Raw genomic sequence first — 16164 nt, 5'->3', positions numbered from 1 at the left:
AAAGTCTTCCATTTCAGTACGGTTTAAAACAGTATTGATATAATCATGAAATATTTAAACGAACAAATAAATATGAAGATCCAAAAATTCATTCTGTTTTTATTAGAATAAATTTATTTTATAATTTATATTATAGTCGCTTTTAGAGCATCACAAGTGTGGTTCGATCGGTGCAAGAAATCTTTCTTGTTGTTACTCGCGTTCTGATGAGGAAAAATGTGTGCTCTAATTGACAGTTTTTAGATTTTAATCTTTGGCCCAGCACAGTAGAGGGGGCAGGGGGAATCGGGGATGAAGGAAGGGATTCTGAGGGGAGAATTCGACTCCTCGCTAATGCATTTTCAGCGTTTTTGGACGCCCATGCGATGACGACGACGACGACGAAGGCGATGGCGATGGCGATGGGAGCAGCTTATGGCCACCAACAATGACATGTGTGATGGGCGGAGTGGGCATATGTATATTCATATATTCATTCATGCATCGCATATGCTCTTTGTCAATTAAGCAATCAGCAGGAAGTTTGCTGCGCACTTTGCCTTATCATCGCCCCCTCTCTTTCTATCGGTGTGTTGCCCTCTCTTTCATGATCTCGCTCCATTGCATCAGAAAATCACATCATCAAAAGCCTGTGCCTTTATTTCTGATACCCTCGATCGGAATAGTGAAATTGGAGTTATGATTAGTAGGACAAATTGGGAGTGAGAGTTCTATCGTCTGATAAATAATTAATTGTTGACATACGATAGGAATTGTAATTACAACTGAAACTAAATAGTTTATAAATAAATATATTTACTATAAAATATTATTTTAAAATTAAATGAAAATATTATCTTTTACAAGAAAAATAAATAGATTGTAAAATAAGGTGTTTTAATAAATTACTTGTATTAATTGTAACAAAAATGAATATCAACCTATTTAGCAACAGCCATTTTTTAAACCTTTGTTTGACATCATTTATTTATAACCACATTTTGTAATTGTCAAGACAGCGAAGTTCTTAAAGCAATCAGTGTAATATAAATAAGGAAATTTTTTTATAAAGTTTTAAGAACCAATTTTAATATTTTAATTAAGAACCAAATTTAATCCTTTTTTCGTGATTTATATAATAAAAGAAACGGATTTTTTTTTATAATATTTTCCAAGGTACTCCCAATTTCGAACCCGAAACCTAGACCTCCCATTTTTCGCCTTTTGCCGTCTGACACTTGACGTTTGTCGTTTGTCGGCGGGCGATTTTCATTTTCACAGCGGTCGCCAAAAGAGAAGGAGGTTTAAAAAAAAAAGTAGACGGCGAAAGGGGGAAAAAATACTCGGCGAATTGAAAAGAATGTTGAGCCGCATATTAAATACCACCGCCTGAGCTCAAGTGTCAACAGAGCTCTACGACTCCGTCTCAGACTCCGCCTCCTTTTTATTTCGTATTCCGATTCGGATTCAGACTGAGATTCAGATTCTGATTCAGGCAATAATCGGCAACAAGGGCGACCCGCAAAACCGGACCCGGTGAAGACCGCCCGCGGCGTAATTGAATATTTGGAGTGTAAAAACCGCACCCGGGTTTTGTGCATCAGCGGGAAAATTAAAGGCGATGGAGGCCTGCACCATGGGTGTAACCATTAAACCCATTCGTAGGGCTATATATTTAATTTTTATATGTAAAATAAGATATAAAATTGAGAATTATTAATCTTTGGTATACTAAGATATAAATTTACTTATATAAAATGTATTATTGTTTAATCTATACAAATTGGCCTTTACTTTAATTTATATATAATATATTATTGCCTAAAAGAACAGAATTTGTAATCAAATGCAATAGTTTGCCAACGATTAAATGCAATCATAGTTGATCAGAACCAAAAGATCAAATGAATAGCTTTTTATTAACTTAAAACATTTTTTTTGGCCTGATAAAACAATGCAGTCAATAAAAAAATCACCGATTTATTATGACTAATGTCTTAATTTATAAAGCTAAATTCATGTTGGGCCCCACTGTAAATCGTAAGGGTGAAAAAAGGGAGTGAGGGTTGTGTGTTTGATGTGTGTAAATAAAATGAATGACTTTTTGCACGCATGTGGGCGAGTGGCCTGGGTGAGTGGGCGAGTCAAGTCGGTTGATTATTAAAAAACACAAGTACAATAAAAATATAATAATAATAAGCAGCATAATGACGGGCTCAATAACCAAACGAGCAGCACAAAAGGCGGCGACAAAATAAAGCCCACAAAAGGGGGCGGCAAAGAAAAGTTCCTCGTTGAGTTTTTTTTTTAAGTTTTTTTTTTTTTTTTGCCAAGGAGGAGCTGGCGCAAAGGATGCGACTACCCTCAAGTAGGGTTGCCAACAAACTCATGAATTGCTCATTTAGATGCCAGAGCTGCCACTCGAGCGAAGAAGGCTCGAGTGCCAAGCGACGAGCTTTGTTGGCTGCGTGAAGAAACAAGTCGAAATTCGAGGGTGATTGGATCGCAAAATACCCTGGAAAAGATGCCAAAAAAAACATGGGACCTTTTTCCATATTACCTATTTTCTGTATGTTTAAAAATACAAAACCAGTGAACGCATGTATGCAAATATTTTAAATATAAGTTGAAAACAAGTTAAAATCTAAAAATGGTCATTTAGTTGACTAAATTTAAAAATTAATTATTATTAGAAAGTGATTTAATTTTCTGAGAAGTCTTTTGTTTATTAACAGAGAAAGGGATCAATAATTACAGTTTGCTTATGTCATACGAGAACATTAAATTGAATATAAAATTCCTTTAAATTGATTTAAAAGCGGTTTAACGCCCATATACCCATCGCAATGGCCATCCGACGACAGGGTAGCGGAAACAAGGACAATTGTGCGCCGTGTCGAGTGGTCGCCGAGTCTCCCGAGTTGGAAAACAATGCCAAACAATTGACAAGGACTATTACGTACTTTCGCCATATAGATATGTATGCACATTCACACACACATATATATGCATAGCGTGGCAGTGCGAATGGGAGCAAGTGGCACCTGTGCCGGGCTAAAAAGTTGGCTTCCCCCTCGCGAGCACTCCCATATATTTGTCTTTGGCATTTGGCGGCGTTTTTCCTTGGCCAGTTCCACGGATCTTTTCTGTTTCGCCTGCAGTTTGCCCAAGAGCTTAGTGTGCTCCCAGACCAGGCATTTTCCAGCTCCCACTTGGGCGGTATTTATCGGAGTGATGGGCCAAAGATAGCTACAAGCGGGACCAGACTTGCCCGGATCGGATCACTTCACGTGCGGATTACTGAGTGGAATTTCGGGCCCAATGCGATAAGCGAATAAGCCGCCGATCAACCGGCGGATGAGGAAGGTGCTTACCACACGGGATTACCAAGGGATTCGAGATAGTACCAAGGGCTGCAACGAGGCGAAAGGATCAAGTGCGATCGCTGGAGGATTGAAAAGACGCAGCGGCATTGTTGACGCAAGTATCTAATTAAAGCATTACATATTTCATCCAAAACGAAGAAAAATCCAAGTTCTTGATGTGTACATTATCTAATAAAATATTTCTATTATCCATAAAATTGTAAACTATTTTATTAATTTTATATAAATTTATTTTACACCCAAAAGACGAAATTCTTTGTTTTACGACAACAATTTAAGGCAGCAAAATAGAGCTAGGCTAAATATATTGTAATAAATCAAATTATTGTAGTAAAACTATATATACGACGTATAGGATATAATAAAATAACTTATAAAGAACTTCAAAAAATATTATATATTTATTTTATTTTTGATAAAAGTGTGCATCTCCCGACCAAAAGAGGAAGAAAAGTTTTCCATTTGATCGGAATACCCGTAGAAGGCAGTGCGTTGGCCCCTGGTTAAGTCGGAAATCGGGGAGTCGGTGAATCGGAGAATTCTCCGGCTAATTGCTCAGCCATTGTCCAAACAATGACGCAGTCGAAAAGCGGAAAACCCGCCAGGCACTTGATTTAATTAGCGCCCTAATGACCGCCGACCGTCACTTATTACCAACTAAAAGCGATCGAGCCGCCAAGTCATGGCGTTAATTGCGTAGAACCAGGTGGGAAAAAAGGGGAAAGAGGCCGAAAATGTCAATATCATCACGCTGGCTAATCGAGAATAATTGCCCCTACGATCTTAGGAAACAGCGGGCGGTGCGGAGTAAATTCCATAAAAATTTGTCAAAGGTATTATCAAGTCATGAAAACGACGATACGAGTCGGCAGCAGCTTGGGATTCGTAAACTCGTAGATATTGATCTCCCTCAGAATGAAATTTAGCAACGCTATAGATATTATATATAAATATATTAATTTATTTGCAGTTTTGCCAAAGTCCTGGAATGTCATTATGTTAAACACAAAAGAAACTTGTATACAAATTTCGATTTTTTCTAGATTATGGCCAAAAGCCCGAAAAATCAATTAAAAAAAAATGTTAGGCAAAAAACTTTCAATATAATATTTGGAAAGAAATGGGTTTTAAGAGTTTCGACTTCCGAGGCATATTGCTGGCTTTTTAAGCCCTATTTCCCGTCTCTTTCCCTGCAGTCCTGCCTCGCTATGGCCGTCTCTTTCTTCAAATCTGCTGGGCTGTCGCTTTTTGTGTGGATGTAAACACGGGGCGGGCTGAACAATAACTGTTGACAGCTCGTAAATTAATAATTTTGCACAGGCGGCGGCTGAGGGGGCGGGGAAAATAGGCAGCGAACTGAGCAAAGGGAATTGCAGGGGGAAAATCGAGAATGGAAAATGGAAAACCGAACCGAAGGCAGGGGTGCAAATTAGCCGCGTTTCCGCCTCGATCCGGCGATCCTACACGACAACAATGATGACAAATAACAACGCGGCAGCAACAAATAAATGGAAAAATCTCCGAGCCTCTGAGCCTGACACTTTGACTTCCTGTTGTGGCCTTTTCCCAATTTTTTCACATTTTCCTCATTTACCTCATTTTCCCATCCCCCGTTCACTGTTGCCTGTTTCCCGCTCCCGTTTCCTTTGTTGCTGCATTTCCACTCTCAAAACAAATTTCGAATCGAAATCAAAACAAAAATTTCGCTATGCCCATCAAAGTGATTCTTCTTCTTCGGCGCAAGGAGTTTGTTTTGAAAGGAGCCGCCCGACAACAAATAGTGCAAAAACAAAAAGGGAATCGGAACTCTGGCTCAATTATCTTTACTCCAATTGTTCAATTGCCGAATTGTTCGATTGCCAAATTTCGAAATCTCTGAATTGTGCGAACCGATCTTTAATGAAGTAGCCGCAGTGGGCGGTATCCTTATTTCGCTCGTTAATGAACCATGCAAATTGGCCTTGAACTGTGGGATCTGAACTCTGAACTACCTGTGATATAGAATTCATTTGTTCATAAAGAAAATTGCAAATTAAGTGAATGAAGTTCGATGAAGTTATTTAATAAATTACCATTATTTTATTTTATTTAGAAAGGCCTTACCTTAGGAAAACTCTTGGATTTATCTTGTTAAGCTAAAGTCAAGTGGCCCTTTACATTATAAATTACATTGAATACATTTCGTATTTTTAATTTTTATGCTTGATAAACATAACTTTTTTAATGTCTACTTAATTTTTAATTCGCAAGTTCATATAAAATAATTAAGGAACAATTTGAAATAAAAATTGTTGGTTTTACTATAGTTTAACCAAGCACTATATATGATTTTATAAAGAATGATGTGCTTGGAAGAAAGTAAAATTCGAATACTTTTGACTTTTGCTCCCAAAGCTGTGCTATAGAAATGGAAAAAATATCCACCAAATAATGACTAGCAGATTTTCTCAATTTGTGCAGATGACTTGTAAAAGTCGCCGTAGAATGACTGCCTTAAGTTGAAGAAACAAATCGGAAGCCCGGGGAACGACACTAAATGTGCCAGATCACGATCGAAATGCTAGAGGCTGAATCAAGCTAATTTGTTGCAACAGAGCTTACAGAATCTCCACGAAAAAAAAAACGACGCCAAAGAAATACATGCAGAGAAAAATCACATATTTGTTAGCTTCTAAAACTGTGTGTTGTTAAGAGATATATCGGATTTATTCATGATTTTAAAATGCCACCCATAAATAAATTCACGTTGAACAAAATAAAAAAATACATTATTATTTCCTGTGCACTGGAAGCGGAATTGAATCTGACAGCTATTTATGATCACCGATCGACAGGTTCGATCGCCACAAAAGAACCGAAATGGAATCGAATGAAAGAGAAGAAAATCGTGGGCAGTCAGGGGAAAAGTGAAAAGTGTGGGAAATACGTGTTCGTGGAAATCAAAGTCCGGAAAAGATCCGATCCCGGGCTGAACAAAAGTGCCATTGTTCCGAAGGAAGTTGCCCAAGGCAAGTGTGTCAAACCAAGGCGATCCCGATCTCCGTCCCTCTCTCTAACTCTACTTTCGTCTCTGTCGCACACCTGCAGTGTTGTCTAGTTAGCTATATTTAAAAAAAAATAGTTCTCAATTATTGACAAATAATTACAGAAAAAAGCCGAGAATTATCGAAAATATATTTGTTAGGTTTTAAATATCTCTATTCTTTATTTAATAAACTTAATTTGAAAACTTAATTCCTTATACATTTAATATACATATTATTTGCTGTTTAAGAGTCTCTTAGTTTCAGAAATTACTTTTTAAAGCACCATATCAAAAAGTTACAAAACGTAATAAATTACCTATTGTTAAATAAGATAACCATAACTTAAAACTATTAGTCTTATATTAAATTATATTACAAATGTGTAATTTATATTGCGATTAGGGTATCTATTTTTGATGGATCTGATTTTTAATTAATTTAGTTTAATTAAATAAAATAAAATAAATAAAAAACGATTGCCTATAAATTCATCTAATATTTCTCCTTGACTTAACCATAGTTTTTGTTGATTTTTGGCAGCACTACCTGTCACTTTCTCAGGCTGCCGTTGTCGCAACTACCTGGCCGATCCGCCCCGCCCCCTTTCCGCCTTTTCGGACCACCGCCCCCGCCCATGGGCTGCTGTCATTCCCTTTCCTTTCTGGCTGTTACAATTTTAATGCGTGTCCGCTGCGTCAAACGGCATAATAAAGCAGGGGCGGCGGTGGAAAGAGTGGGAGAGTGGGAGAGGGGCAGAAGGGGGCAGTAGTGGCGAAAGAATGGAAAACTAAATGCATGCATGCGTGCGTCTTTTATATTGAAATAAAATAGCATGAAAATGGGCAACTAATGAATTTTCACAGCGATTCCTGCGGGAATCGACCTTCGGCCCACTTCACTTCTGTTCCGTTTCGATATTCCCTGTTCCTTTTAATACACGGCAAATAATTTTAATACGTTCTTAAGTTTGTGTTTTTAAATTTATCAAATTAACAAAAACATAACCTTTTTTTTGAATACAAAGTTCCATCGCCTTATATTAAATCCTCCTTAAAAAACATTGTTACTAAATAGCTTACTAAAGATAATTAATTAAATTAATTTAATATAACACATTTTTAATGCATTTTATGGTCAATTTAAAAACAGATTTAAATTTATTCAATTATAATAATCGAAGTATTTTTGCTTATTCAATTATTTATAAGACTAACTTATTTTATTAAGAATTCATCACATAACTTATGGCTTTATGAGAAATAAATGAAAATATATAACGCCATCAAGTCTAAAATATTCATTTTTTTGCTGTGTACTTTAAGCAGACACCCAAGGAAGCCACAAATATACAGAGAAAGAAAATGAGGTGGAGAATGGGCGCTGGAGAGGCATTCACGTTAATCGCGAACCCCACCCAAAAACCACCCACCAGACCAACAAAAGGAAACTCAAACCGCAACACTCGACCGCTCACCGCCCACCGCCCTTCAGCCACTCCCACCACCCACCACCCCCTGACAGAAGCTATTCAACCAAATGTTGTATAAATGTAATTCAATACTTTTCCAATCTTGTTGCCGTTGCCGGTTACTTTTCCCGCTCACTGTAACACTCACTGCTATACACTCAAAAAAAAAAACGAGTTGGGAAAATTTTTCTAAAAAAAAAGGTTGTATTAAATCCTTACTAAAATAGTGTTTTTTTAATCATCGCATTTACTTAAAACTTTATTTGTTATGGAACATTTTATTTATTGTCATAATACTAGATATGTCAATTTGCCACAAATGAACACAGTTTTAAAAACAAAACTTTTGTCTTAGTGTACCAATAAGTAAGAACAGAGAGTAAGAAAAATTGGGGGAAAATGTTGCCAGCAAAGGTACAACAAATTGGAAACACATTTTACCCTCCAATTACTTAAATACAATACAAACTGCGATTGATGTAAGGGACATGGTGGTCTTGTTGCTCCTGAAGAAGTAAACAAGGACCGGATTTTGTTGCATAAAAGATAAAAATATATCAAATTTCCAAATGAAAATTATTATTATTGTGTAAGTTGTAATATGTTGGCTGACATAGTTTATGAAAAATATATTTAAAAATTAAAATTATATGTACTTATATGTGCTATTATTTTAAGTAAGCTTATTACTTAGGGAATTTCAAGATAACATTTTTCTATTATTATTAATTAATTGGGTTGTGAGACCCTCAATAAAATATATATATGTATTAATAGAATTTTAATCGCTGTCGAAGTTGACTGTTTTTCTTTTGGTTGCATATGTTCTACAGGTGTTCAGACTGTCAATTTGTCAGTTTGTCAGTCTGTAGGTACGTCATCCCGTCAGTCTGACAGTCATGTCATACACGCTTCACGCCAACAGGTCTCTAATTTCACCTCGCCTGTCTGCACTTTTATTCGTCCATTGCACTGTGCTCCGGTTTTAGGTTTTACTTGATACACTCAAAACAAAACAGGTTCAGATAAGGGTAAATTTCACCATTAACTAACTTTAACTTTTCTGACAACTCATACAAATGTCTAAATACTCTCTAAAACCAATCAAAACCAATTATATTAACTTTGACAGCCCAAGTTTAATAACATTTAGAAATCAAATCCAAAATCAGGTTGATCAAACATAAATATATATTTTGTTTGCAAAAAATAAACGCAATTTTAAAAACTATTTTAACTATTTATTTTATTTATAATTTAAAACATTCAGTCAGTTTTTGTTTATATTTATTTACCCTGTATAAACTTTTTAAGTTTAATAATAAATCTAATAGTGGATTCTTAGTTGTAAAAGGCAAATATAGGCCAAGTTTCAAAATTGTTACCTCTGAACTAAGTGACGTTTTTGTAACCCGAAACATTTTCGGAATCAAAGCTGAATCTGTTTACGAAATGTTCAAAGTGTTTGGCCTCTTTTCGCGTCATCAAGGGGATGCTCGAACCGCCCCCTTTGAGCCCGCCCGTCCCTGGCTCTACGCCACCCCCCGCGGGGAGTAGAGGTGGAAGGGGAGGGAAGGGGATGGTAGGAGGAGAGGGGTATTTTGCGAGCGCTAATAGATTTTCTATTACCGGGAAGGGCGGCGCACCATCGCCTTCACCGTCACCGTCACCGTCACCGCACCCGTTCACACGCATGACCGAATTCCCATTTTACGCCCCGTCTCATCCGGGAAACTCGGGCCAAAGCCAAAGGTCCCAGCGGAATCGATGCGGCATTATTATTATTATCATTATTAAAGGAGTCGATATGGCGATGGCAAATCCCGGCCAATGCGAATAATAAGCCACATGTCCAACCCACTTCATCGTGTCTATTTCGCCGCCCCCTTTTTTTTTTTTTTTTTTGTTTGTTGAAAAGCCACAGGCTCCGACCGCAATTTGTATCTGCGTGTTTTGTATCTCTTTGTCTGCACTCGTGGGCGTTGCACATGTCAGTATTAGTGGCCAAGATCTGCAGCCCGTATTTCACATTTACGTTTTCAAAAATATCACTTTTGAAGTCCAAATATTATTCGTTAAAACGCAAATCTTCGTATTTTTGTTTAGTTGTTTATTTTATGTTCCTAGCAAATCAAGTTAACAACTTATAAATTATGTTGCTATTTAAATGTAATTTTAAAAGGGGGACTTATGTTTAAATACAAATAATACAAATTTTAAGTATAAAAATTGATATTTCTTACTATTATAATTGTTTATTTTTATTTTACATGTTTCGAAAGCTTCCATAGACTTCTATTAAAAAAAAAAATGTCCTTCAAGAGAAATGTAAAAAATAGTATGCATCTCAGGAATTTATTGTAAAAGCAGATACAAATAAATGTTATGCTTTTTTAATGCTATGATAACATTTAAGTTGTATTTTGGTAGTTATTTTGTATTTTGGTTAGTTAAATCTACTTTTTTATGCAGCATCGGAGAACTAAATCCCGTGCACCGGCTTCAATCGCCAACTAAAATAAATGTGTGCTCAATGAGTGATTGCTCTGCAATCAGTGCCTGTGCCGCTTTGATGTGTGTGCGTGTCTTTCCATTGAAACAAATTGTAATTAAATGAATGTATTCCATGGCGCAGGGAATCGAAGCCGCAGGCGGGATCTCGGTTTATTCGGGGTCACCATGTCAACCGATTCGGGAGGTGGCAGGTGGAAAGGGTCAGGGGTCAGGGGTTGTGAAAACTGGGGACTTTGTTGGCCGCAAGCATTTTTCCACTTATCCCGGATTAGTAAAAATGCCACATTAAACTAAGTAAACAATTTTCATCAGTCGGCGAATATCTGTCAGCTGGATCAAAAGTAACAATAACGACAAACCCAATCAGGCTGATGGCTTGCAGAAATATTCAAGAAACGCTATTATCTAATTAATCATATAAATATGAGTGGAGGCTTGCAAGAGTTATAAGCAGCTTATGGATAAAAGACAATATGGTTTTGTTTATTTTAAGTGTAAATTTCCCAATCACTAACCATTTTTAATTTGATGCTGATATATGATGAACAAATAATGGTTTGATAAAAAAAAAACAAAAGTTCCATTAAAAAATAAACACAATTTTGTTGAAAAATAATAATTGAAATAATAAAAAGGTAAGAAAATTAAGTTTATTGTTATATTTAAATTATTTTCCTTATTTTTGATCGATGTTTAAATAAGTGAGCCAAGTCGTTAGTAAAGTTTCTTACCATGGCTTAAGTCTGCACTAAGATCAAATTGTTCTCAGTTTAAGGCGATCACAAATGATTAGAACTTATCTTACAAATGCAACTAATCTGAAGTAATTGATTTGCTTAAGGAAATTGAATTTGAAAGGATAAATATAAAATGTTAAACAATACAGAATTTAAAATGCTTATAGAAAATATATGTATTTAAAAAAGGAAGCCAAGTTTCTCACCCTCCGCACCCAACACTGTTCCAACTGTTCTCAGTTTAAGGCGATCACAGTTGATTATAGCTATAGCTGCGATTAGAACTAATGTTGGCATTTAGAAGACGGATCTATTAATATGATCAATCTTTTGACTCAAGTTTAAAGATAAAACACAATCTTGTTAGCCAGATAGAATTATAAATGTCTGCCTGCAAATATATGTATTTTGAAAGTGTAATGCTATTAAGCAGAGCTATTCACCATTTTCGAGCGTTTGCCAACACTGCAGCAGCCATATGGCGCCGATAGATCGCGAGCAATCTATTGGCGCCAATCCGCGCCCACAACTCCCATCGCCAGTGTGTTTTCAGCGCCTTTTCTCGTCGGCTAAAAACAACTGCAACTGAAGGATTTGCTGGGGATTTGCGGAGCGAGTGGCAGGACACAGGACACAGGACAAAGGACAGCAGCAGAATGCCCTCCGGCATTGTGAAGACCCCGAGCAGCGCCAGGACGAAGGATGCCACCGTCACCACCGTGGCGAAATCCGCCGAGAAGACGGCCAGCGGTGGCAAGAAATTCGTGCAGACGCGTCTGCCCTTCAAGCTGATTACACCAGGTGGTGGTGGTGGTGGTGTTGGGGGTGGCACAGGCGCCACTGCCTCTCCATCGGCTTCCACCTCCGCCAGCGGACCCAGCGCGACTGTGATCCTGGATGACGACGAGGATACCGATCCCGCTCCGCGCAAGCGAAAGCTGTCGTACGGCGATGAGTCGCCACTGGAGGGCACCGGCTGCTCCGCGGACAGCAAGGAGAACCTTGATGTGGGCAGCACCATAGCCACCAAGAAGGTCAAGACTGCGCCGGCTGCCATGGACGTGGATTCCCTGGCGGAGAATGTCATCGAGCTAATTGACGATGACGACGAGGCCATGGCGGAGGAGCACGACCAGCAGGCGGTGAAGGAGAAGGAGAAGGAGACCAGGCCAAAGCCCAGGAAGTCGGAGGCGAAGAAAGCCTCGACAACGCCCATACAAATCAAGCTGCCTTTGGTCGGCAAACGACCCAAACGCCGGAAATCCCTGAAGAAGTCCGAGGACTGCGAAGACACTCCGGCCAAGGATGCGGGCAAGACGGGCAGCGAGTCCAGCGATGATATAGAAGTCATATCCGAGGAGCTAAATCCCCAGAAGAAGCTTAAAGTGCAGGAGACAGTGGCGGGGGCGGTGGCGGTGGCGGTGGATCAGTCCCCAGAAAAGAGCCCCGAGGTTAAGAAACAGGAGAAGCCCAAGGAGGCATCAAAGGAATCCAAGGAAGAACCCCACAAGAAGAACGACCAGTCCACGATAGATCTCTTTATGGCCAAGAAAGTGGAGAGCGGCAAGAAAGAGAAGCCGGAGTTGAAGACCACAGAGAAGAGCAAGAAGAAAGATCAACCCCGATCAGAGGATGCCAAGGCGAAAGAAGCCACAAAGAAGGACACAACAAAGGTCTTGGGGAAGTCCAAGAAGGAGGGAAATAACAAGAAAGAAGATGTGGAAGCCAGCACAGCAGAGTTGCAGAAGGAGCAAGAAGACGCAGCTGCAAAGACGCAAAAAGAAGAAACCAACAAGAAGAATGTGCAGATCACCCAGAAAAAGGAGTTGGTGAAGAAACCACAAGCACAAGCTGTAGAAAAGGAGAAAACCCAGAAGGAAGAGCCTTCAGTTCCAGAGAAACCGAAGACAGTAGAGTCTTCGCCACGAGAAAAACCCGACAAGGAATCATCCATAGCCGCCGACATCTCGGTGATCCTCTCCAGCAGCGAGGACAACAGCAGCAGCAGCGACCACGAGATGGATGTGGACACGGACGTGCAGAAAGATGGTCTGCTGCACAGGAAGAGCCTGCAGGAGACCAGCAGCAATGCGCAGAAGACACTCACGCCCAAACAGCAGCGACTGATGGAGCGTCGGAAGAAGGCTCGCGAGGAGAAGGAGCAGAAGCTGGCGGAGGAGCGGCGCCTCAAGCAGCAGGAGAAGGAGGAGCGCGAGCAGCAGAGGAAGCAGGAGCGTGACGAGAAGGAGCAGCAGCGCAAGCTGGAGAAGGACCAGAAGGAGCAGCTGCGCAGGACTGAGAAGGAGGAGAAGGAGCGCAAGCGGCAGGCGGAGGTGGACTCCAAGAACGAGGAGAAGCGCAAGCGCAACGAGGCCAAGGAGGAGGTGCAGCGCAAGCGGGACGAGGAGCGTCGCAAAAAGGAGCAGGAACGCGAGGAGGCGGCCCAAAAGAAGAAGCGCGCCGCCGAATCCTTCTCCAAGTTCTTTGTGCCCAAGCAGCCGAAAGCGGGCGGCGCTGGATCTACCCACAACACCTCCTGTCTGGAGCACGAGCAGAGCAGCTGCGACAGCTCCAAGGTCAGCAGCCAGACGCTGGCCTTCCGACCCTTCCAGATCAAGGACGACATGCTGTTGGCCCCCATTGTGCGGGGATCCCTCGCCCAGAAGCAGCGCTCCCAGCTGGACACTCTCTTCCGGCACAGGAACGAAGACGACGATGATGATGATGACGAGGAGGAGGAGGAGGAGGAGGACTTTGGCAGAAGGAGACCCCTTAATCGAGCCCATCTCTACCTTAGCGAACTGAGCAGCGGGCGAAGGCAGCCCCTGAAAATGCTCCGCGATGCCAGACTCCAGCGACGCACCAAGGACGAGGAGGAGGAGGACGAGGTCCAAGTGATAGGTGGGTCTCCCCGGCATATGAACCCAATATGTCAGCTTAACCCCCTTTTTAACAACCCTTATTGCATAGATGACCTGTCCAATGCTGGCCTGCCCATCGAGGAGGAGCAGCCCAAGCAGCTGGCCAGGATGCGGGCCAAGTATCTGCAGTTCGCGGACAACCGAAGGCCGGCCTACTATGGCACCTGGCGCAAGAAGAGCACCACCATCTCCGCTCGCCGCCCACTGGCCCAGGATAAGGTAGGCATTTCACTCGAGCTCGATCTCGATCTCGATTTCGATCCCTTGACAGATGACTAACTTGAGCAATCTGAATCTGAACCAGCTGCACTTCGACTACGAGCTGGACTCCGACTGCGAGTGGGAGGAGGAGGAGCCGGGCGAGTCGCTCAGCGCCAGCGAGGATGAGAAGGAGCGCGAGTCGGAGGAGGAGTCCGAGGAGGAGTACAACGAGTGGTATGTGCCGCATGGCCACCTCAGCGACGAGGAGCTGCAGAACGACGGCGACGAGGGGGCCATGGACGACGGGCACACGCGGGAGGCGCAGAAGGCCAAGCTGCAGGTGCTGCAGCAGGAGTTCGCCCAGGAGATGAAGAAGCAGACGAAGAAGATGAAGTCCCGCCTGCTGGGGCCCGTCTGGCTGGACGAGAATGGCAACAAGTCGCAGCTCTTCCCGGCCATCTTCGCCCACACCATCGATATGTACGCCTGCTGGCAGCTGGAACCGCTCAGCCTGGAACCGCCGGTCGAGCAGGAGCGCGAGGACCAGGTGCCGGAGCAGCCCGCTCCATTGCAGTTGGACAACCGGCACATGCATCAGCTGGTGCGCCTCACACACGGCAATCGCAACTCGAAGGCGTTCCTGATCAACGAGTATTTAGAGTACCTGAAAACCCAGACGCCGAATCAAACGCTGCTGCCCTCGAAGGCTGTGCTCCGCGAGAAGTTCGACGAGCTGGCCAGCTGGAAGACCGTCGAGCTGGGCACGCCCACGGAGTTGGTCGCCAGCGGCAGCGGCACTGCCGGTGGCAACACCGCCAAGAAGACCAAGAAGCCCAAGAAGCGACTCTGCTGGGTGGTGCCGCCCGAACTGCTGGAGAAGTTCCAGCTGCCGGAGCTGCCGCTGCAGAACCAATGGGACTACACGCTGACCCCCAAAGTGAACGAGGGCACGGATACACCGCAGCACGAGCAGAGTCCGCCCGCGGAGGCGGAGACGAGCGCCCGGCCATCAAACGCCAGTTCGGCGCCCACAACGCCCAGCACGGGACAGGCGACGACCCCAAGCTCGCAGGGCGCCAAAAAGCGGGCCACCCTGATCATGTCCGTGCCCAGGGATCAGCCGATTCACGCGGCCACCAAGAACCACCTGATCAGCCAGTTCCTGCGGCGCCAGAGCGAGTCCGCCACCAGCAGTCCCAGGGATAAGCCGCAGAATAAATCCAAGGATGTGAAGGATGAGAAGCGGGAGAAGCAGCCACCCACCGTCAGCGAGGATGTGGTGTTGCTCTCGGATTAGGCTTAAGATAAGAAACTACTGCCCCTTCTCCATTGAGGGTCTTCCTTCTAGTAGGACACTTTTTTTTTCGCTAGATTCGCTCATAAGTTGATTTAATTCGTAATGTTCCGATGTCGGTTCGACTTGTATGTCCTTCTCATCCCCATCCCATCCCATCTCATCGCAGTCACCCCATCCATCCTCATTAGGCATATCCTCTACCCACTCATCTGTAGATCTGTAGATATGTGGTTCGGCGAAACAAGTACTCAGAAACTAATTATTGCGCTACGTTTCGACTTCATCAATGAACCATCTATACATATATAGTATATATGCAATAATACATTACCCACTCCTCTTTTATTTGATGGCAATTTTAGGGAAAACGCTTGTTAAAAATCGGTTTTTGTACACAATCGAAATTGATTTTTCCAAATCAATCGGGCGTAGATGGTTTAGGTTGCTAGCTATACAAAACAATCACTCTAATGACTAAGCTTTTTTGGAAATGATTTTTTTTCTTATTTCTCCAAAAATCCAAAAAAAACACGGTAAAAAATCAGTTTTTTTACCAAAACTCTAGGAAATAATGGTCCCAAGTTAGAATGTCATGCATCGTTGGATTCGTCATAAAATTTCTAATAAAATGGCAT

General features: G+C 41.9%; 1 protein-coding gene across 1 annotated transcript; it reads left to right on the top strand.

The window, feature by feature from the left end:
* Positions 1 to 11637: 11637 nt before the first annotated feature.
* Positions 11638 to 15859, top strand: LOC108136612 (chromatin assembly factor 1 subunit A). The gene is made up of 3 exons (XM_017257931.2): positions 11638 to 14011; positions 14081 to 14250; positions 14336 to 15859. Exons 1-3 carry the CDS (start codon positions 11767 to 11769, stop codon positions 15527 to 15529), a joined length of 3609 nt encoding a protein of 1202 aa, XP_017113420.1. The 5' UTR covers positions 11638 to 11766; the 3' UTR covers positions 15530 to 15859.
* Positions 15860 to 16164: the final 305 nt, after the last annotated feature.

Source organism: Drosophila elegans, unplaced genomic scaffold, assembly GCF_018152505.1.
Source record: "Drosophila elegans isolate 14027-0461.03 unplaced genomic scaffold, ASM1815250v1 contig_149, whole genome shotgun sequence".
Lineage (NCBI taxonomy): Eukaryota > Metazoa > Arthropoda > Insecta > Diptera > Drosophilidae > Drosophila > Drosophila elegans.
This window is presented reverse-complemented; position numbering and strand designations above follow the sequence as displayed.

What these genes read in the sequence shown, in the direction of transcription:
- LOC108136612 (XM_017257931.2), top strand. Translation starts at nt 11,767, where the DNA reads ATGCCCTCCGGCATTGTGAAGACCCCGAGCAGCGCCAGGACGAAGGAT. An exon ending in GGACGAGGTCCAAGTGATAG is followed by an intron (nt 14,012 to 14,080) that starts GTGGGTCTCCCC and finishes CTTATTGCATAG; the next exon opens with ATGACCTGTCCAATGCTGGC. An exon ending in GCCCACTGGCCCAGGATAAG is followed by an intron (nt 14,251 to 14,335) that starts GTAGGCATTTCA and finishes AATCTGAACCAG; the next exon opens with CTGCACTTCGACTACGAGCT.